At 40.8% G+C, this 23,709-nt stretch overlaps 1 protein-coding gene and 1 long non-coding RNA gene across 2 annotated transcripts in view; one reads left to right on the top strand and one right to left on the bottom strand.

Annotated features, from left to right (window-relative positions):
* PITPNC1 (phosphatidylinositol transfer protein cytoplasmic 1) overlaps positions 1 to 22,778 on the top strand; it is a gene marked incomplete in the record, with an annotated part of 179,748 nt that extends 156,970 nt beyond the window's left edge. Inside the window, 4 exon segments of the mRNA XM_034790340.1 lie at positions 7,720 to 7,875; positions 9,620 to 9,683; positions 18,882 to 19,000; positions 22,643 to 22,778. Of these exon segments, the coding sequence (XP_034646231.1) occupies positions 7,720 to 7,875; positions 9,620 to 9,683; positions 18,882 to 19,000; positions 22,643 to 22,648 (345 nt within the window).
* Positions 1 to 23,709, bottom strand: part of LOC117887667 — a 54,990-nt gene that overhangs the window by 21,495 nt on the left and 9,786 nt on the right. The window lies entirely within an intron of this gene.

Below are 23,709 nucleotides of genomic sequence, written 5' to 3'. Positions count from 1 at the left end.
TCACTCACATTTGGACCTATCATCCGCCATCAGAATAAGTGGCATTGCAATTTGGCACATGCAGTTGCAATGCCATTCAAATTTGAGGAGGCCAGGCAGGTAACCTGGGCCCTCCCTCCGTGACCTCCTTTTTTACAAAGAGGTATATTTTTCAAAAGGCCAGACATGGCCACCTTTTTGCAGATGCAATTTGTGATTGCAAAATGGAATGTGAATGCAAATCAGAATACTTGGCTCTTCTGCTACCTGATTTTTGTTCTCCATCAGGTAGCTGGAAGAGCTAGTCCTCAGATTTACAAGAGCAACCCAATTGCAGAAACAAACTACACTCCCAGAATGGAAGCTGAAAATTTTTTGAAAATTTGATTCAAAACCTCTGGAACAGTACTCATTACTTGTGGCCTGATTCAAAGCCCACTGAATTCAACAGAAAGATTTCTAATGACTTCAAAGGACTTTGGATCAGGCCCTTAGATACTACAGCGATGAGAGCAACAGAACAACCGAAGACAGATAGATACTCTCCTCCGTAAAGCACTTGCACCTTTCCCAAGTGGAGACAAACCCTGGGATAAATTTTCAGGGGTATGGACAAAAAATTAGACTCACAATTCTTCCCCTTCTTACTAGAGCTGTGCTCCTTTGGCCATATTACTCAGTTTTTTACTCAGTCCTCAAACAGGCAAAACTCCCACTGAATTGAATACCAGCTTGCCTGAGCAAGGACTGAGTAATTGCTGAATAATGTGTTTAAAATCTGACCCTTTATTTTCAATGTACCGTAATGGAAATATACTCCCTACAGTCTTTGCCTTTCCAGCCCTCATTCATGAAGGTGCATCATGCGATATCTGTATGTTAATGTTTTCTTAAAGGAAAGATTTCCGATTAAAGATTTGGCACTTCCTGAGCTATGCAGGTTGCCTGTCCAGGTCTATCACCACCTGGCATCTGTGCTTTAAGCACTCCAGCCAATTTATGACTAGTCCTTCAAACAGATGGGTGTGATTAAAGAGCACCAAGAGACCATCTGTGAGCATCCATTGTGGTCACTGTTAAAAGAATTCTCAGCCAGGAGCAATGCAGTAGATATCTGTGGCCTGTTGTGGACCAACAGCTAAGAAGAGTCTTCATCACTAATCTAGTTGTGTGCTGAGTTAACTTTCCAAAAGAACAAAATGCCTTTTGTGACCTCCTGATAACTGTTGTGGTTTGAGCAAAACACAAATCCCATCTGCATTTAGATAGTCAAGCAATTTAGATGGTCATTAGGGAGATTCCCAAACCTGAGCCAGCTTTTGTAGGTGACAAATCTGAGGAACTGTCACAGACTGAAGTGTCACTAGAGGAGGTTTTGGAATTAATTGATAAACTTAACAAGTCACCGGGACCAGATGGCATTCACCCAAAAGTTCTGAAAGAACTCAAATGTGAAATTGCGGAACTATTAACTAGGGTTTGTAACCTGTCCTTTAAATCGGCTTCTGTACCCAACGACTGGAAGATAGCTAATGTAACGCCAATATTTAAAAAGGGCTCTAGAGGTGATTCCCGGCAATTACAGACCAGTAAGTCTAATGTCGGTACCGGGCAAATTAGTCGAAACAATAGTAAAGAATAAAATTGTCAGACACATAGAAGAACATAAATTGTTGGGCAAAAGTGTTTTTTGTAAAGGGAAATTGTGTCTTACTAATCTATTAGAGTTCTTTGAAGGGGTCAACAAACATGTGGACAAGGGGGATACAGTGGACATAGTGTACTTAGATTTCAGAAAGCCTTTGACAAGGTCCCTCACCAAAGGCTCTTACGTAAATTAAGTTGTCATGGGATAAGAGGGAAGGTCCTTTAATGGATTGAGAACTGGTTAAAAGACAGGGAACAAAGGGTAGGAATTAATGGTAAATTCTCAGAATGGAGAGGGGTAACTAGTGGTGTTCCCCAAGGGTCAGTCCTAGGACCAATCCTATTCAACTTATTCATAAATGATCTGGAGAAAGGGGTAAAAAGTGAGGTGGCAAAGTTTGCAGATGATACTAAACTGCTCAAGATAGTTAAGTCCAAAGCAGACTGTGAAGAACTTCAAAAAGATCTCACAAAACTAAGTGATTGGGCAACAAAATGGCAAATGAAATTTTATGGGGATAAATGTAAAGTAATGCACATTGGAAAAAATAACCCCAACTTTACATACAATATGGTGGGGGCTAATTTAGCTACAACAAATCAGGAAAAAGTTCTTGGAGTCATCGTGGATAGTTCTCTGAAGATGTCCACGCAGTGTGCAGAGGCAGTCAAAAAAGCAAACAGGATGTTAGGAATCATTAAAAAGGGGATAGAGAATAAGACGGAGAATATATTATTGCCTTTATATAAATCGATGGTACGCCCACATCTTGAATACTGCATACAGATGTGGTCTCCTCATCTCAAAAAAGATATACTGGCACTAGAAAAGGTTCACAGAAGGGCAACTAAAATGATTAGGGGTTTGGAAAGGGTCCCATTTGAGGAGAGATTAAAGAGGCTAGGACTTTTCAGCTTGGAAAAGAGGAGACCAAGGGGGGATATGATAGAAGTATATAAAATCATGAATGATGTGGAGAAAGTGAATAAGGAAAAGTTATTTACTTGTTCCCATAATATAAGAACTAGGGGCCAGCAAATGAAATGAATGGGCAGCAGGTTTAAAACAAATAAAAGGAAGTTCTTCTTCACACAGCGCACAGTCAACTTGTGGAACTCCTTACCTGAGGAGGTTGTGAAGGCTAGGACTATAACAGCATTTAAAAGAGAAATGGATAAATTCATGGAGGTTAAGTCCATTAATGGCTTATTAGCCACGATGGGTAAGGAATGGTGTCCCTGGACTCTGTTTGTCAGAAGGTGGAGATGGATGGCAGGAGAGAGATCACTTGATCATTACCTGTTAGGTGCCCCAGAGGGAGTGAACCTGGCATTGGCCACTGTCGGTAGACAGGATACTGGGCTAGATGAACCTTTGGTCTGACCCAGTACGGCCGTTCTTATTGTTTAGTTTCCTTTGGTAACTGGGGTCATTCTGTTGACTTTGATGGAGTTACTTGGGGTGGATTTGGAACTTTTTATCTAGAGGTTTGCTGGGGTGGAGAAAATAAATTATTATTTATATAGTACTATAGGTAGAAATAGTAGAAACCTATATTATTTTTCATTTATTTTTAATGTGGTAATGCCTAAAAATCCCAATCAGAACCACTGCTCCATTATACTAGGCACTGTATACACACAAAATGAAAAGATAGTCCCTGCCTTAAGTATATAAAAATAGAATTATTTAAGGTAACTTCTGGACTCAATAACCCAATGTGGCAGATAAACTTCTAGTTTATCAGCCTGAGAAATTCTGGACCAGAAGTATTACAGGAAATAAGATGTTATCCAGGTCAGACAGACCCTACCTGAACATTTCATTTAAGAGCTATCCGCAATGGTCCACTTTTAGTTGAGTAAGAGCAGGAAGTTACTCACTGATATCAAAGAAACATCCATGCTGCTAATAAGAACCATAGAATACCTAAATTGAAAAAATGTTTTATAAAAGAAAATTGATCATGGAACTAGGCATCCTGCAGCTGGAAAATAATATTTGATGTGGTACAAAATATATAGTTAAAAACATGAAATAGTAACTGAGAAGTCTTCATTTGCTGCATCTTCCTCCTAAACCGAAATGATCATTGGGGCTTAAAACTATAGATTGTCCCATACATGCAATGTGACTCTCAGCACTAGCAGATATTAGCAGTTATCATCAACTTATTATAACATTACTCTTCTCCACTAATATAGAACTAGAGATCATCTGAAACCTCATGAAAATTCCTTAAGGGAATAAAGGGCAAAAATTTCAAAAGTACATAAGCAATTTAGGCTCCTAAATCCCATTTTCAAAAATAACTTAGGCACTTAGAAATCTAAGTCTTATTGAAAGTTCACAGGATTTAGGCTCATAAGAGCCTATGCCACTTTTGAAAATGGGATTTTCAGGCTCCTAAGACACATAGGCACTTTTGAATATTTTATCCAAAGTCTTTAACAATGTGTGCTGACACTGTGCATAAATGCTCGTATCCTCAAGAGGGAACACAGAACCTCTGCCTGTGCCTTTTAGCAGTCAGAGGCAACCAGGACGGGGTTTGCCACAGAGTCTTAGTGGCATTGCTGAAAGTTTTAATCAGCGGCAGCACAATACGGGATGGCCCGGGGGGTGGGAGGAGAGGATGTCGACCATCAGATTGGCCGCCTCCACCACATCCTCAGTTTTGATATTAAGGTTCTGGGCCACCCATCTCAGTAGATGCTGAAGGACCCTAGTGTCCCCTAAGGCCGGAGTGGTTGAGGAACCCATCACCGCATCATCCGGCGATGAGGAAGATGAGATGTTGGTCGGTACTGGGGCCTGTTCCCTGCCCTCGGCCCCTTGGGGTCCCATGGGGCAAGGAGCAGCTGCACTGCGGTCGGTGCCATGGCCAGAGTCACAGTCGGTGCCGTGGCCGGTGCCATGGTCAGTGACACAGTTGGCATCAGGACTGGTGCCTCCAACAATGCCGCGGTTGGCATCACGAGTGGTGCTGGTATCAGTGCCGAGGGCGGTGCTGCAAACATCACCCCAGTTGCCAATGATATGATCGGTGCCGCGGTCGTCAATGGTGCCATTGGAGCTGAGACCATTGATGTCAGCAGGTGTGTCCCCACCTGGATGCCCGGCTCGAAAGAAGCTGAGGCCACCGATGCCGCTCTGGAGCCCTAGCTCTGGTGATAGGCCCAGGGTGTCCAGAGTGGCCACTGAGGAGCCTGCCATTGGCCCAGCCACGGTGCCAGGTAGGGTTGTCAGTTGCACTGGCAGCAGGATCTTCTGCTCCTATTAGAGCACGACGACGCCACTTCCAACGCTGAGATCTCAGACTGTGATGACCACAGAGGAGCGATAGCAGTATCAACTGGGGGACCGGAGCGGTTCACCCACATGGGTCACCTGTGCCGCAGGCTGATGCAATGGGGTTGGTGGTCTTATGGCTGACATCATCGCCAGTTTGCCCACGGAATGTACCGGGCCCGGAACCAGTGCTGGTGATCTCTCACTTAGGAGGTGAGGGTGGTGCTATATGTGCCAAAAGGTCCGCTGCTGCCTCGAACGCCTCCGGTGTGGAGGGGAGCTGGAGGTCTTGTGGCGGTGCGCCGGTGAGCAATGCTGGTTCAGACTCGACTGGACTCGTCATTGGGGCTAACTATAAACATTAGAAAAAGAATACCACCAAGTGAGAGAGAAGCTCACAGTGAGTGGTAAGAAATAAAAAGGGAGTAGTCTCACCATTTTGCCTCTTCCCTAGCTCATCTTTATTCAGCCTCTTTTCAGGACATCACTGAAGCTTGTGCTTAAAGTGAAGTGCATATTTAAGTGTTTTTCTGAATAGTCTGGACTTAAGCACAAGCTTTCCTGGATTAAGGTCTCAGGGAGTAGGGTACAGCTGAACTTGATTTTGAGTGTAGATTCAAGGAGTTGCATTGTAAATTCATCATTACTTCCCTGTTCTTGTTCATTTGAAAATGAACACTGAACTGTAAATCCTGTCCAAGATTGACAAGGTGCAATTAGCAGGTATAGACATAAGGCCAGATACATAGAAATTAACAAACTAATGCAAATAAACAGCAACTAATTACTAAGTGTTTCTTTTCTATCCTACCTAAACCAAGGGCATCCTTTTGTGTTTAAAATAAACCCTGAAGACAAGTTGGCTGTCTTCTCATGACTGTATCTCCAAAACATCCCTATTTTTAAAATACAGTTTATCACATGTGCAATGAGTTTTGAGAACCTGGAAAGCTATTTCATTTTAAGAATCAAGACTGGATGTAATGTCTTTGCTTTCAATAGCTATTGTCTTGGCTTCACTGCCCCATCAAACAATATATTTAGTATCGTACTTCTTGGCTTTCCTTGACTTTCTGGAAAATCAAATAGCTGATGTTGAAATTACAGTCCCTTCAGGGTTTTGTCCAAAGGTACCATGATTGAGCTGTTACTGGAGGTTCCAACTTGGTAAAGTTTCATGCTCAACCAGTAATGTAAATTCTAAACTAACTTATATAATAGCATTGTCAAGCCCTTCGAACAGATGATGTACACTTTACCATCTGCTGATTATAAGCATAATGTAGTTCTCTCATAGGCTTAAAATGTATCTAACTTGCTTCCTCAACCTCAGACAGAGTTCTTTATAATTTTCCAATGCTCCCAGTTGGTTTGAACATTAGGACCCTGATTCTTCACTGCCCTCATGACTTGTGTTGTCATTGACACCTGCGCAAAGTGCATGTAAAATGCTACCAAATCAAGATTGTAGCATTTTATGGCTTCTTTGCATTCACTTTACAGTTATAAATGAATTCACAAGGTCTAAGGCAGTAGATGATAAGGCCTTTGATAAATTCATAAAGGAGCACACAGGTGAGTAACTCTGCTTCCAACACATTGATAATGAAGCTTGGCTGTGGTGTTGTTGTTTTGTTTGTTTGTTTGTTTGTTTTTTGTTTTTTACCCTTGACTTTTTTTTGTTTATTTTCCATCCAAATGATGTGCAGAGACGGTCCCAAAATAAAATACAGGCAGGATTTACGTATACAGTGTCTTCAAACTGGGGGGTGTACTTCCCAAATCGAGGAGATCTACCCATGCTATGTGAATGGCAGAAGGCACTAGCCAACATGAGTATGTGCCCAGTGTCTCAGACAGGTACATACTTGGGGCAGCCAGCCCCTCCTGCCACTTGCACTGTCACAGCTACACATTTTATTTTTAGCATGCCAGCTCTAAAGTGCAGACATACAGCACAAGGGAATCTCTTCTTTCCCTTCTCTAGTTTCTTTATACATGATCTGTATGAGAGTTTTTGTAATTTTTAAAAAAACCACGTTGGATATTTTCCCCTGCCATTACATTTACTTTAAACTTCCAATAGTTAACTGGTTTATAGCTAAGGATGAGATTCAACAGGAGTCATCCCATCTGGCTCCCTTGCTACTCCAGGTTGAGCAACTCCCTGCATTTTCACTTTAGTGCATTACACTGAGCTAACTTCTGCAGTGGGTATGGAAGAGGAAGAGTTCAGTCAGCCACAGATCTTCTCAGCAGTAGTGATGCATGCAAAGGGGCTGTCCAGCTGACACCCTTCGATAACCCACAAGAGTGTGCTGGCAGATCTGCCATGTTCTGTGGGTGTGATATACCAAAAGAGAGATGGTTTTCAGGAATAGAGGTGTGGCTGGACCACAGTCAGTTGTGTATGTATGCTGCCAATATAGAATACGCTAGCAGGTCTCATTGGAAATAGACCTGTTGCTCCTTGAGCAATAAACAGTGCCTCATAATGCATTGTACTAGAATGACCTGTAGCATCATGCCCTGGCATGGCACAATGTCTTTTGTGCCAAATGAGCTTCACAGCATCACCAAGTTTCTACTGCTCCGATCAGTGCACTGGCAGTTGGGTAACAGACTAGTATTTGGCCTCATGTATCTTCTTATATCCTGCCATTCATTTAGCAAATTGTGTTATTTTTACTTGGTGTTTATTAGCATGATTCCACTGTGCCTTAAAACAGATGCATTAACAAGCTAACAAATGGGGACTTTTCAGCCAAGGTTTTTCAATCGTGGTTCTCCTTGCTTTGCAGGATCCTAAACATTTCAAGTCAGAGAAGACTGGGAGAGGCCTCTTAAAAGAAGGCTGGAGGGAGACACACCAGCCGATCATGTGCTCCTACAAACTGGTGACTGTGAAATTTGAAGTCTGGGGACTTCAAACTAGAGTAGAACAATTTGTACATAAGGTCAGTGAATGCTGTTATCCTGCACAGGAGAAGGGCTAGAGCACAAGTGGAACTAGAGCATTACCCTGACCTGCACATTAATAGGACTAGAGATGGGTCTGAGCCAGGGAGTTCAAGTTTATATCTGGTTCCAAACCTCCTTAACATTCAAGGGCGATTGGATCTGGGGGTTTCATCTGTCAATTAAAGAGAAGAGGCCCAGCTGTAAAATTAATCTCTGGATACAGACTTCCCCAAAGGCTCGAGTTATTCAGATCCAAGGCTTAGTTTTTCGCCCATCTCTGAGTACAGCTAGCAATAACATCTCCAATGCTGTGATCCTTATGTGGGCAGAACTAACAACATCCTTTCCCAAGAGACCTCCATTGCTGGTAAAATAATATTTGTGCCAATGACAACAGCTTTATCATAACAATTCTGAACTGTTAGATGAATACAATACAATGTTTCTAGACTGAAATATTTTTTTCCTGTCATTTCATTACTTGAAGCTTTTAAAGTCTGTATTGCACTTTATCAGCAGTTCATTTAATGTTACCACAATTAAAGAAACACTGTGGGTCTGACTCTGACCTCACTCACTCTGATTTTACACCATTGACATCAGTGTGGCTACTCCCAATGTACTGAGAGAGCAGAACGTGAGGCCAAACAGGTACTTCAGTTTGACAGCTCTATTGGCTTTAATGGTTAGCTATCTGGATGCAGTAAAAGCTCATTAAATTCTCATTATGCTAATCTGCCAATTTCATAATACTAAGAACAAAAACCGTGGCAGTCTCAGCCCACTCCTTAGATTTAGAGTCTCATTCTAACCTCAGTCTCACTGATGTAAATCAAGAGTGTCTCCTCTGAAGTCACAATGCTACACCAGTAAGAAACCAGTGTAAGTGAGATCAGAATTGGACCGTTAGCATAATATTAAGATATCCCTGAATGGCAGTTTCTACACAACTGCGTTGGACTTACTGCAATAGTTCTGATGCCTTTTGCACCATTCATTTGATTTCCTGACGTTTAGCATGCTTCACTCTCAAGTGTATATTATTGTTCATTTTCACTGGATGTGTGGGTCCTTCTTCTCAAACCAGATATCTCAGGGCATGTACAGAGTTCCAAGATGATAAAGTCACAGTTGCAAACACTTCTCCTATTCTGCAAATTCAATCTCTTTTTTTTTTTTTATTGAAAAATGCCTGAATTTTTCATAATTTGGATAGGATTTTCTATATATTCTCCTACCAAAGTTTTGTATATTATATTTTTTTCAAATATTTTTTTAAAAATCTGTAATTAGAAATGAGTAACCTTCACAGAATAATAACATCCAGGTTATCTTACAGCTTTTATAAGTGGTGGGAAAGTTATCCATTCCACTTGTCCAAATATTAATTCATTAATGATACAATTATCAAATGGTCTTCTCCAGGTATTTTAATGTCCAGACATTGGTAGGATTTTGGAAGGTTATTGACCTCTCATATGTGAAAAGAATTAACAGGTTCCATTTTAAGATAGAAGGGAAAGGAGTTCCAGTCTATTTGCCCAAATACTAATATATTCGTTGTACAGTTCCCAAATGTCCCCTTCTTGTGTATGTCACCATAGATCAGTGTAGAGTCTCAAAGTTCAGGTGTTTATGTCCTTCTACCCTATAGAGAGACCATGATGTTACTATAGTTTATTTTTCTATAATGTTTTACTACACAAGATACTTTAAACCTTTTTTTTCCTTATTTCACAGGTGGTCAGAGATATATTAATGATTGGTCACCGACAGGCTTTTGCATGGGTTGATGAGTGGTATGGTAAGTCATCTTCACAAAATTAACTTACAAAATAGCCTTGGAAAGAGCCTGATGGAAAACCCATTGAAATAAATTGAAAGACTCCTATTGGCTTTAATGGACGTTGGATGAGGCGCAAAATATATAGGGTCTTATTTCACCCCTCACTCTACACGTAAGCTTATGCCACAATAGCCACTGGTGGGGAAGGTGCATTCAGGAGGTGGGAGCAGGGTGTATGGTCCATGTATTTTAGAGCATATGCCACAGTTCCAGACACACCACATTTTCGGCAGTTTAGTGCTGCCCCTGTCAAGATAATAATAATTGCGGGGAGGGATAGCTCAGTGGTTTGAGCATTGGCCTGCTAAACCCAGGGTTGTGAGCTCAATCCTTGAGGGAGTCATTTGAGGAACTGGGGTAAAAATCTGTCTGGGGATTGGTCCTGCCTTGAGCAGGGAGTTGGACTAGATGACCTTCTGAGGTCCCTTCCAACCCTGATATTTTATGAAAAAATCTACATGAAAGACAGTGCATAGGTTTGAATACAAGGCCATATTAATGCTGCTTTCATAGCACTAATGTGCAACCATCTCCAAGGTTTTGGCCCATGTTATTTCCAACACAATTTCAGCTTTTCAGGATGGGTTTTAAACTATTAATATAAAATGTAATAAAAACCAGAACTAAAAGTTCCTGTTTGAAAAACAAATATAAATGTAATAGCTCCAATTGAAAACCCACAGGCTCTGATTCAACAGTGGCTGCATACACAACTCCCACGGAATCCATGCTTCAGCTGTAGAAATGGGCACTTTGAATTTTACAGGGTAATTTCAACATCTAGTTGATGACATGTTATTGCACAATAAACACACAGGTATTTTGCCATATACATACTATTTCAATAAAGGGTATGTATTATCCCAGATAGTTGTAGATCAGTTTCTAAAACATTCTTGTAATATAGAATTGCAATTTATCAATGTATTTAAAAGAGACAAAGATAGATAAAACCACCTTGAGGTTCAAGGGAATACTGCCTTAAACTTTTCATGAATAATCTTGAGCGATTCTAAGGCCTGGTCTACACTGAAAAATTATATCAGCACAGCTACGTCAGTCAGGCATGTGAAAAAACCACACCCCGATCAGCATAGATTTCCCCCGTTGTAGACACAGCTATGTTGATGGAAAAGGGCCTCCATCGACATAGCTAAGACTTGGGCTTGGTCTACACAACGTACTTACTTCAATATAAGTATGTCGCTCAGGGGTGTTGAAAAAATTATAGTGACCTTAACCCCCTGTGTTGACTGCACTATGTCAGCAGGAGAGCTTCTCCGGCTGACATACCTATGACCTCTCGTAGAAGTGGAAGTTATTAAGCCAATGGGAGAGCTCTCTCCCATCGACTTAGAGCATCTTCATCAGACATGCTACAGCTGCACTGGTGCAGCTATGCCAATGTAAATTTGTAGTGTAGATCTGCCTCTGGTCTACGCTAGAAAATTAAGCTGGCTTAACTTCGTTGCTCAGGAGTGTGAAAAATCCACACCTCTGAGCAGCACAGTTAAGCCAACCTAACCGCCAGTGTAGACAGTATTTTGTTGATGGGGTGGTGGATTATCTACGCCGATGGGAGAACCCCTTCTGTCAGCATAGGTAGTGTCTACACTGAAGCACTACAGCTGTGCAGCTGCAGCAATTCAGCTGTGGCACTTTAGCGTTTCAAGTGTAGACAAGCCCTACCTTCATTTGGGGAGGTGGTGTTCCTAACCTTCTGTCAGCGTAGGCTGCGTCTACACAATGGGGCTATGCAGGCATAGCTATGCCAGTATAATCTCAATAGTGCAGATATGATGTTTATCTCTCTTCAGTGCTCAGAAATATTCTGTTACCTAGAAGTCCAATCAAAAATCTTCAGTTGGTGTAAAGTGGAATAGCTATTTTGACTTCAGTGAAAGTATACCAATTTATACCAGATAAAGATCTGGCAATAATCTGGGCTACTGATTATTAGAAATTAGAGAAGAATTTCCTTTTAAAATCACAACTTATTTTATTGTACAGATTTGATAAAGCACGAGGAAATATGTGCTGTGGTATAGAGGCCATAAAAAATGCTGGTAGACTGGAAATGGATCTTTCTATTTTTCCTCTGTGTTTTTTAATTTAGGGACACTCATAAACTAGTAAGAGGATTCTGCATCTTTAATCAAATGAGAACAAGCTTTACGTCCTCATACGGTGTATGTCCCACACTTCCACAAATCCGTATTCCATGATCAGTATCCATAAGTTTTGTAAAAGACACAGTATCTGTGTTCAGACAGTGTCCCCTAGCTACAAATGAAAATAACCACTTCCCAATATTAGTTTAGCTAATCTCTGACTTTCAGGTTTCTTTTCTAATGAAATTCATACTCTTTTGTTTCCTTAGGCTATGATTTATAGTGATTCCATGTGTTGCTTTTATTCTATCTCCTGTTTTATCTTGTTTCCTGGATAGATAGATAGTAACAAGCAACTTAATGCATATTTTGTTGTTCCTTCGGTAGCTTGGACTGTTGCTTAAAATGTGTAGCGCTGTTTATGCAATAGGTCCTACTCACAAATACTTGATTTACATAAGCAGAGTGGGGAAGACACTGCTGAAACACTTGTGTTGTATTTTGATATGTTTGGCTCAATGTAGACAATTAAACAAAAATTAAGTCATTATTTTCAGCTCCTTGTTTTTCATTTTTGTTCATACACTATGGAGAGGGCATTTCTATGGACATTTTTTGTGCAATCAGACAGGTATGCTCAAGAAGAACATACAACTATGTGGTCATGCAACTTGGATCTGCCAGTGTTTTGGCTAGTGATGATCTTCAGCACAAATTGCAAATAGAGACTGAGGAATTTCTCTGCTCCCATTACATAAGAGAATGTGAATGGATTCATTTATATGGGAATCAGCTTCAGAGAAACAGCTTTAGCCAGTGTGTAATGCATCATTTCTGGGGGATTTAACTTATGCCAGGAGAACAACTTCAGAAGAGTCCACCTATGCTTTGGATAGTCCTTGCTTCCACATTATGTGTATTTAGCTCCATTATATGCTCTTACACCAGGGCAAAAGGGGCATAGTCTGACTGTTCAGTTGCCAAGGAGAAGAATATAATTTTTTACATCAAAAAGATACCCCTATTGATGCAGAAGATTGCAAAATATGATCAAGACACTGATCTTCAAAAAATGACAACAGTGTGAAATGGGCTTTGGTAGACTATCAATCTGAAGTACTGTACAAGGGAATCAATAGAACCTATTCATGAAAAGGAGTAAGATTTCTCTCCCTGAAGCCATAGAACATGCCTGCTTGAGAAATAAGATTTACTTGACAGATCATAAGGCTATGCATTGAAGGATGGGTCCAGAAGAGCACATGCTAATGAAGATCTTATCCCTGCAATGCTTCCAAGGGCATAGTTTGCCTGGGTTACTGGCTGCTGTAGGTGTTGAGGTCCTTAATTTTTAGATCTTCCCCAATCATCTTTGGCCAGGGAGGCCTGTGTGTCCCTTTCCTCTACTCCCACCCTCCACAGCACATGTGCCCACAGAGTCCCACTGCACAACAAGAAATCCAAGCTAACAAATTCCAGTGAAATGTAAATTACACAAGAGAGTCCTGTCATGCTGAAAAGTAGAGGAGTAAAGCACTGGTTAAGCCATCATTTTAAAAAGTTGGACCAAATTAATCCTTGATGTAAATTTGCTGGAGTCAGTGGTGTCACACCGGGGATGAATTTAGCTCATTACATTTACAAAGCTGAATAAAATGAACAAAATCAAATGTTCTAGTATGAATTCACAATGGGACACAGAATTTGCTTCTTATTACTTTTGTTCCAAATGAGAATTCAGAGCTAGCTAAAAATCTCGAGTCTTGCCTTCCTCTGAATTTTCATGCCTGTACCTTGAGATTTTTTTTCAGATCTCTTTTTATAGTTTTCTGGCAAAGCGTGCCTGGAAATAAAGAACCATGCATGTCAATGAAAAGTGCTGGCTAAATCCATATTTATAACTATGATATTCTATAGTACTGAGTCTAAATTTTCAAGTGAATTGTTTTTCAGTCAATAAATTCACGTTCTTGTACATTGTTCAGAAGAGAGGACAGACTCAAAATGAATAAACCAGTGCAGCTGTGCTGAAAAAAAAACAATGTACCAATTTGCTGCTTGTACTGTAGATCTGACAATAACGTACACATCTGCTTTTTCTCATTTCTTACCTATAATGTGGTGCTGTGGTGCTTACTCTTTATCTTGCACTATCTTCCCTCAAGTCAATGTGAAGTACTTGTATGCATTCATCAGAACAAAGACCTTTTATATATACTAGTTCTTTTTGCCCTGCCGAGAACATACCTATGCTACTTGTTTCTGAAGTGGGGAAGAACAACTTAGAACAGAGGTGGGCAAACTCCCTTTCCTGCCCAGCCCTTGAGCTCCTGGCTGGGGAGGCTAACCCCCAGCCCCTCCCCTGGTGTCCCCCCTCCCCCGCAGCCTCAGTTCGCCGTGCCACCAGCGCTCTGGGTGGTGGGGCTGCATGCTCCTGCTGGGCAGTGCGGCAGTGGGGCTGGCTCCGGCCGAGCAGCGCAGCTGCCAGTCCTGCTGCTCTGAGCAGCATGGTAAGGGGGCGGGGAGCGAGGGGGTTGGATAAGGGGCAGGGAGTCCAGGAGGGCCTTTCAGAGGGTGGGGGTATGGATAGGGGGCGGGGCAGTCAGGGGACAGGGAGCAGGGGGATTGGATAGGCGGGAGGGTCCTGGGGGGCGGTTAGGGGTGGGGGGGGTCCCAGGAGAGGGCGGTCAGGGGACAAGGAGCAGGGGGAGTTGGATGGGTTGGAGGTTCTGAGGGGGACAGTCAGGGGGCGGGAACTGGGTGAGGGCGGAGATGGGGCAGGGGCTAGGTGTTTGGTGAGGCACAGCCTTCCCTACCCAGTCCTCCATACAGTTTTGGAACCCCGATGTGGCCCTCAAGCCAAAAAATTTGCCCGCCCCAGACTTAGAAAGTGAGATATTTTCCAGTTCACTTTAGGTGTTTTTCAAATTCCAGTCTTTCATTTATTTCTTTGAACTAATCCACTTGTGTTCATTTTTCTTATAAGATTTAACGATTTCCATAACACTGGAGTTCAATTTGCCTTTCATAAGCCCTAATTGATCTTTCTGCATGACTTGATGCACTAATCAAAGAAGGAACAGAAGAAAACTTTGAGCGACAGAGTTTGAATAAAGATAGAGCAGCCTGAATTCACACAAAGGTCAGGCCTAACAAATTGGATGGTATTCACTCAAGAGTGACACAAAGAAAAATCAGTGGGAGGCTGTGATTTACTTGGACATCAAGAAAGCGCTTGATAAAATACCACACACAAGAGTAATATATGAAGTCAAATGTATGGAATAAGCAGGGAGATATGAGTCACAATATCTTGGGGGCACGAGAAGACAATTCAGGAGGGAGAGGAAGGAGACAAGCAGATTGTCACAAAGATCATAATTAAGATAAGTTGGGCTCACTTGTATATTAGTGACACAAAAGAAGAAATCACTCCAAAATAAAGGAGGGAATCAGCAAATACAACAGAAGAGAGCTACAAGATTCAGAAGAACTTGGATTACACTGCTTAGGGTTTATAATCTTCAAAGCAAACATTAATCCTCCTAACAGACTATGAAATGTATCTGCATTTTACAGATCAGACAACGAAGCGGGAGAGGTTAAGTGAGCTGACCACAGGAAGAGTTAGTGTCTGAGCCAGAATTAGCACCCATCATTTCCAGGTGCTACAGGGATACTGATGTGATGGGCCATTAACAATGCATTGATAGCTAGCCAGATCCAGACTCCTCATTCTTTGCACAGAACACACCTCTCTCTGGAATATAATGACACTCTTAACTGTCAAATTAAATCTGCAGTTTGTGGATTCATTTTTACCTCTCTTCATTGTTCCTGAATCATACGTGGATTATTAGATACTAGGTAAACCCAATTCCCATTGGCAAAACTATAGTAATCTAATGCATGAGATGATGTATTTTTCAGCTCACGGCATTCAGATTCCATCTCATGTCTAATCTCAGATACTGCTGAGATGTGGAAGATGGAGCTACACCATATGATGAAAGGAAGCATCTAGCTTTAAACTCTTGTTCGAGGACTTTTACCTTTGCAGATCCACATATCTCCATCCCCTCCCCCTGCCACCCTCATATATGGGATCAGTCCAGTAATTTTTTGAATGACCTCTCTAACCCTGATACAGCAAGACACTTAAATAAATGCTTAGCTTTACGCATCTGAGTAATCCCATTGACTTCAGTGGGATTACTCATATGCTTAAGGGCTTTTCAGGATCAGGGCTGGCATGCACAGCAGCTTTCAGGATCAAGCCCACATAGTGATTAGTAGATCCCTACTAAGGCCAGCCCATCTGTTTCTGTGCTCTCTGAAATTTATCCTCTTTTTAAAAAAAAAGGAAGAAAAATTAGAATCTGGTTAGCTTTGTTTAAACTACAGCATACCATTCTAGCACAAACTCAAGGACTGGTGCATGACAGAAAACAATCTTGCAGTTTTTACACAGCCAGAACTTTCCAGGGCCAGGTCCTCAGTCGGAGTGAATCAGCATTAGTCCATTCATTTTAATGGCGCAACATCAGTATACACCCTCTGAGGATGTGGGGTTTTTACTTCAAAAGGAGCTTTAAGCCTAAATTAGGACTCCAGAATCAGGCATAGTACAGGATCTGTATCAGAAATCATGCCTGAAGGATAGCCGTTGGAAGTGGAAAATTTGTATTTATGTTGGTTCAGCTGCACCCACAGTTGTGGGTGAATGTGGGTGAGACTGTCACTGAGAGTTTCTATCAATAGGATTTGGAAAACACCAGCCTTGGTGCCCTAGTTCAGGTAAACATGTAAGTGTGTGCATTAAGTATGTGAGTAATCCCTTCCTGTTCAGCAAAGCACTTAAGCACATACTCAAAAGTTAAAAAAGAAAAACCAAGGGGAAAAAATTTAACCACATATTTCCGTACCCTACCCTCAAAACCACCCTTTCAAAAAAAGACTGTTTGCACAAATAAGCAAATTATTAATGTGCATGGTTATCATTTAGGTTTTCACTTTCGGTACCAGAGTTTTTATGATACCATGTAGTATGTTTTTAAAGGGACTCTGTCAGGCAGGTTAGGCCCAAAATCTAGGATATTAGTAGGAAAGTTTTATTTTAAAAAAATTAAACAAGCCTGGAGGAGAATTTAAATATTCCCTTGCACTATTTGCAATCCAAATATTGCAGAATTGTACTAAAGCATGAGAATCTGCAAGTGAAATTGACTGGACAGTGACTGGTTCACTGACCAAACTGAGTAAAATGGACAAGTAAACAATCATACAATATGGTAAAAGGTACATTTAAATTTTTAAAGTTCTTTCACTATTACTAGTAACATAAGGAAGGAAAAGTTTTTCAAAAATATAAATTTTAAACTGACAGTGTCCCTTCAATGAATGTGTTATTTTAAAGCTAAAACCTTTGGGCTAGATCCTCAAATGGTATAAGTTAGTTCAAAAGAGACAAATGAGTTTGATGGGGCTACACCAATTTATACCAGCTGAGGATTTGGCCCACTGTTTATAAGACTCAACTACTAAAAAGGAAAACAGCAGATTTTACTGACTCTAGTATTAATGTGTGTTATCACTGATTTTATTGAAATGTATTTAGCTTTATCATGAATTAAAACTAATTTCTTCACTGTATTGTTAACTCGAAACTTTACTAATAAAGAGCATATCCTTTGCTTGGCAAAAATGCTTTTTAGCATGCTATTTACATTGTTTATTCATTTCTTTTTCATTTCTGGTAATAGGAAAAAGAGTAGGTTAAATGAATGGGTCATTTAAAGTTATTCCATATGTTTCATTTTGATCAGTGCTAAGCAGTCCTTCATTCTCACAGAGAAAGGATCCACTAAGGGTGAAAACATTATCAAGTATTGTACTCCGTTGCTGATATAACAGCATAAGTGCTGCATCTCCTTAAAAGCATGCTCTTGTTAAATGAAGCAAGAGTCTCGTACCATATAACAAATGGCAAGTCATAAATCCAAATGACACACAAAACACTTTAGAAAAATTTGAGCAGCAAGAGCCCAAACCCAATTTCTACTCAAGTTAATTACTGACCAGGTGATAAATTGCTACATTCTCTGTAACTCCTGTCTAAACTTCAGTGATCATCTCTTTATTGGAAATGGTACATATGGAAATATGAAAGTATAGTGCTCTAATAAAGTAAAATTTAAATCATACAAGTTGGGCAGAAAACGTTCAACAGACTTTCCATGTATTGCAATTCCATCCCATACCATTTTATTTCATAACTGTATGCTAACAATGTCGGACATACCCACACAATTATATCTTTTCCTGACGTTCAGGATTGGCCTGAATCGTCAGACTTATATAATCTTTCCAAGGGTCTGAGACTACAAAATTATTACTGGTATTGACTGGTAAACCATTCAGCATGACAGGTTTCAGGGTAGCAGCCGTGTTAGTCTGTATCCTCAAAAAGAACAGGAGTACTTGTGGCACCTTAGAGACTAACAAATTTATTAGAGCATAAGCTTTCGTGGGCTACAACCCACTTCTTCGGATGCGTTAGCTTCTGAAACTGCAGCTGTATGCTTCAGCAGTGAAGATTGCTTTTTAGTTTGAAACATACCATGCAATCTTAAAGATAATGCTATAGAATTCTCTTAGAAAGTTCCTAGAAAGGTAAGTAAATCCTTATATTTCTTAATATCTGTCAGTTAGTGCGGAGGATCCTCTAAAGTCATTTTAGAAGATCTTTCCTGTAGAAAAGCCTGCACTCCAACACTTTTTGCCTAGCTCACTTCACATAGATACTCCTAAACGTTTTCCACTCCTCCCTGTTCTATGACTCCCTTTGACGTAACCTTCCTACACCTTCCTTGGCTGGTTTAACTACCTTTATGAGTCACCTTTCATAAAGGTAGTTGGCTCCCTGCTTTTTTTTTTTAAACCTTCTTTGGCTTCTGCTGAAAGACCATCTATCCCTCGCACCTTCCTTTTTATTAAAGTTTGCAGTGAATTAATGGAAAATGCCAACGTTTTGAACTTTTTGCAGATATGACTATGGATGATGTTCGAGAATTCGAGAAAAATATGCATGAAAAAACCAACATTAAAGTTTGCAATCAACATTCATCTACTGTGGATGAAATAGAGAGCCATGCCAAATCAAGTGTATGTAGTTTTTTAAAACATATTGCCCACCCTCACCTAATGTGCACTCACAAATCAAAGAAGAATGGCCTTCTTTAAGCATGATCCTGCTGCCACTGAAGTTAACGAGAGGTTTGACATTCAGTGGAATCGGAATCACTCCCTGTAGAGTGTAATCCTGCATTTTTTGCATCCCAAACGCCCACTGAGCTATGAGAGGATAGGGTCAGGTTCATAACTCCCCTTCTTCCAGGAGAACAAAATCCTCAAAGTTCTGTTGGGTGCACAAAGAGGAATATTAGTAGGAGAAAGATCAAGCAATGTCAGGTTTGGCATCCAATTATTCTGATTGTTTCAAAGCCATGTCAGTGTTCAAATGTCATTTTTAGTCAAACAGCCAGGAACATGGGGAGTGGAAAAGTTCTGTGGCGCTGCTGAAATTGTACCACTAAGAAAAAGGCTAACTGGGTTTTTCACTTGTCTTCAAGATCGTTTGCAGTGTTGCCCTTGATAAGCTACAAACTAGGAGCCTGAAAGGAGATACAGTGACATTTCTGTTTTAAAATGTTGGTATTTCTGGCATCTCTAGTCAGGTCAAAATCCCATGGGAGTGAATAACAGCTTTTCCCAAATAACAATGTCGGGGCTAGTCGTTAAGGGTTATATCCTGAAGTCCTTACTCAGTCCTTATTCATCAAAGCTTCCAATGACTTCAGAAGGACTTTCTCTCAGTAAACAGTGAGGGCCTGATTCTTACACCAAATTTGCGCAGGCGCAACTCTAGATTTACATTGGTGAATTCCCACTGACTTTTCAGAGTTATTCCTGATGCCTAGACCAGTAAGTGAGATTAAAATCAGCCTCGGACTAAAGACCCCAGGATTTGGCCTTATGGGCTTTTGGTAAAAAGCCTGTGGTGCTTATTCAGCCCTTACTTAGGCAAAACTACCATTATGGTCAGGGCAGGATTTGGCCTTTATTAATAAAAAGAAAATGACAGAATGAACTCACATATTTCTGAGTCCTTTGCAGCTCTGGGTAAGGATTAGTTTTACTTAAGTGCATATCAGCATGGGGTAGGGTAACCAGATGTCCCGATTTTATGGGGACAGTACCAATATTCGGGGCTTTGTCTTATGTAGGTGCCCTATTACCCCCACTCCCGTCCCAATTTTTCACACTTGCTATCTGGTCACCCTAGCATGGGGATGGATTTGAGGCAAGCATAGACTAAAAACCAAATATTAAGTTCAGGCAGGGTGAGTGTTCCCTTTCTGCCTCTGAAATTGCCAATATTGGGAGGAGCTCATAGTAGGACTTTCATTGGTCTGCCTTCCACTCTGATGGCATGTTATTGGGGAATCTTCCTCGCCACATCTCTCCCCATACTGAAGCCATGTTTTATTTTATTTTTCATTGTTAAAGGCCTGATCCAAAGCCCACTGAAGTCAATGAAAGGACGCCTCTTAACTTCAGTGGGCTTTGGACCAGGCCCTAAGTGCAGAAACACTACTTGCACCATAACATAAGTTAAGCAAAATGTAAATCAGCAAAACAGGGCCAAATTCATCTCTGGTGTAAATGGGTGGGCTCCCTTGAGCTCATTAGCTTACCTCACCCATTTACCTCAAGGGTGAATATGGCTAAAATATCCTCCACTCCCAGTAACAGGAGCTGCCTGTAGACGGAAAAAGCCCCTGGAACAGTAAAGTTGGTTCAGAGGGGAGCAGGCAAATTGGCACTGAATGGGGGTTTTGATTATTTTATAGGATTCTACAATACAGCATAAAGCCTATTTCACACAACAGCGTCATGAAACATTCTACAGTCAAGGCTACATACACACGACTGTGTCACATTAAAATAAGGGGGTCACAGTGTATAGCTAGTATGTGGGTTTTTTTCATTTTAACCAGATGGCATCCAACCATAAGGAGAAAATGAAGTAGGGTAGCTTATATCCCCTCCACTGTAGGAATACAATAAACTTTATTACAACATCCCTGGGTTATATAACTATGGGTATAACAAAGAGTGTATTTAGCCCCATAGCTCCATCCTCACATGGCTATGAGGACAGTTTTTCTCTCTCCTCCTACTGTGTGGGTTTTGAATATCACATGGCATGTCGTTAATGTGCTGTTTAGTGTATGTCTGCATAGCAGCTGGGAGGTGTAGTTCCCAGCTTGGGTAGATGTACATGTGCCAGCTCTGCTTGAGCTAGAACGCTAAAAAGATTGTGACCACAATGGCATGGGCAGCAGCTTTGGCCAGTTGCCTGAATACAAACCCTGTGGGGTCAGGTGGGATTGTATCATGCAGCTAGCCCAAGCCACCACCCATGCTGCCACAGCCACACTGCTGTTTTTAGTGCAAGAGCTCGAGCAAAGCTAGCGCATGTACTTCTACATGAGCTAGGAACTACACCTCGCAGCTGCTGTGTGGACATACAGTGTGTGAAGGAGCATAGGAGGCCAGTAGTAGTAATATAGACATACATCATAGCAATGCAAACAAACCCCTCTCCTGAGCTTTCTTTAAATATGCATCCTATGGATCTATCATCACTTATAATATAACCTCCAAAGAATGTTTATAAGGAAGTTTTACAGTACTTGAAACATATTTCTTACTGACATATGTTACAGTGCTGGGGACAGGAGCTGTGCAAAACTCAGTCATTTTGGTTTACAGGAGCTTTGTGTGAGCCTGTTTTCTGTGCTGGTTCTGGTGGGTTTACATCTGCTAAGTTTCTTGCTGAGATTCCTTCAAATTAACCTACAAACTCAAAGTGAAACTCATCTGAAACAGCTGAATTTTGCTTTGAGTTGTAGCAATAAACCCCTGCATGACACTCCAAATTCAATGCTAGGTATGAAAAAAGATTTGCTGAACTTTTGCTGAACCTGCCCTGAGTTCTGAGTTTGTACAGAAAAACTAGAAGAGTTACACCTGGTTTAGGATTTTATTTAAAAAAATGTGTATTGCTATGTTTGGAACATGTTATTCTGGGCTTACTCTGCCCTCTTGTGGATTTGTGCAGTAGTGTCTATGTGACAGATACATTTGCACCTCCGCATGAGAAGGCTTTCTCTAGTAACAGGGAAGCATTCTTTGGGCCTGATTCTCCATTACGTTGCACCTTGTGCAATGATTTACACTTGTGCAAAGTAGGTGTGTAATGCTACCAATTCTGATCTCATAATTCCACAGGTGTAAACAACTTCACAGAATTCAAAGCAGTGGAGAATGAGGCCTTTTGTGTGGGGAAGACCTTCCACACACGCCCACATTTCCAGAAGTGGCTCTTCATTCTGTGTGCTTTCATTTTTGGATACCCAATTTGAGACACTTAGCTCCTGTTGTAAGACATGAAGCACTCTCTTCTGCAGAGGGGGTCAATATGCTATGGATGCTCAGCACTTCTAAAAATCAGGCCTAATGGTGTGTCAAACCAAGCACCTACAATCAGTGACCTCTTATGAAAACTTTGGCCAGAGCTCCTATTAACTCTAGTGGAATTTCAATACATGAATCCTCACACTGGGATGAGAACACACCCTTTGGTTTTGATTTTGATGGCAATCGCTGCAATGGTGCTACTGAAATCATCTTTGAAATGGTTCTAACTTTCCATTTGTCTTTCTTTTCTTCTCATTAAAGACATGACAATGGATGAAGTCCGAGAATTTGAACGTGCAACTCAGGAAGCCACTAATGAGAAAATTGGGATTTTCCCACCTGCAATATCTATCTCTAACATTTCCCTGCCTTCGTCAACCCGTAGTGCTCCTTCTAGTGCTCCATCCACTCCTCTGTCCTCAGATGCTCCTGAATTCCTATCAGTTCCCAAAGACCGACCTCGGAAAAAATCTGCTCCAGAAACCCTCACACTTCCAGACCCAGAGAAAAAAGCACTTTAAATTTAACCTAGCATGTTTCCCTCTGACAAGCCATGTCTGCCAGAACAAGAGTAACTTAACATTTACAAAGCTCGGTGTGGTTGTTTGTTTGGATTTTTTAAACAATGTTACCAATCTAGAAAGATGATTTCTTTAACTCAGACTTGTTCCTTAAAATCCTTAAATAAGTGCATGTGAGAGAACATAGTTCATATATTCTGATTCCCAAAGTAAAGCTCAAAGCCATAGGGCACATGCTATTAATGTGAAATTAAATAGTCTGAGAATAGCCTGCAATTGTGATTGGAAATGCTGTAGGTATTTAATAAAGCTGACAAGGATTTCTGAAGGGAACTAGTGTCAATTTAGGTGCAGGGTTAAGTTAAAGAGTTAAAAATCCAATTTTCTCCTATTATATCGGAATTTCTAAAATTTTTCTACTCTCAGGCTTATCATGTCTAATCATAAACCTTTGAACTGCTACTCATTGATACTTGAACACCAACAGCAATTATTCAAATTCAGATGTTGCTTAATATGACTCAGGATTTGGGGCCAAGCTAACACAAACTTTAAACTTTTTAAAACTAAATAACCAATGCACCAAGGCTCCATTTGTAATTAATAATACTGACTTTAAGGCCATTGAACTATTTATACCTTGCACAGAATTTATAAAAAATTCCACCCATTTCTTGTTTATATTGTATTTTACTAGTTCTCCCCAGTCCTCTTGTGATCTCTCAAGTATGTGCTGGTGTTTGTAACCCCTGCTCCAGATATAAAAAAGATGGAAACACAAGCAGCTAAATAGTTTAAAGAGTCCAG

This window comes from Trachemys scripta, chromosome 14 (assembly GCF_013100865.1).
Source record: "Trachemys scripta elegans isolate TJP31775 chromosome 14, CAS_Tse_1.0, whole genome shotgun sequence".
In the NCBI taxonomy this organism is placed as follows: Eukaryota; Metazoa; Chordata; order Testudines; family Emydidae; genus Trachemys; species Trachemys scripta.
Note: the sequence above shows the minus strand (reverse complement) of the source record. Positions and strands in the feature narration are given on the sequence as shown.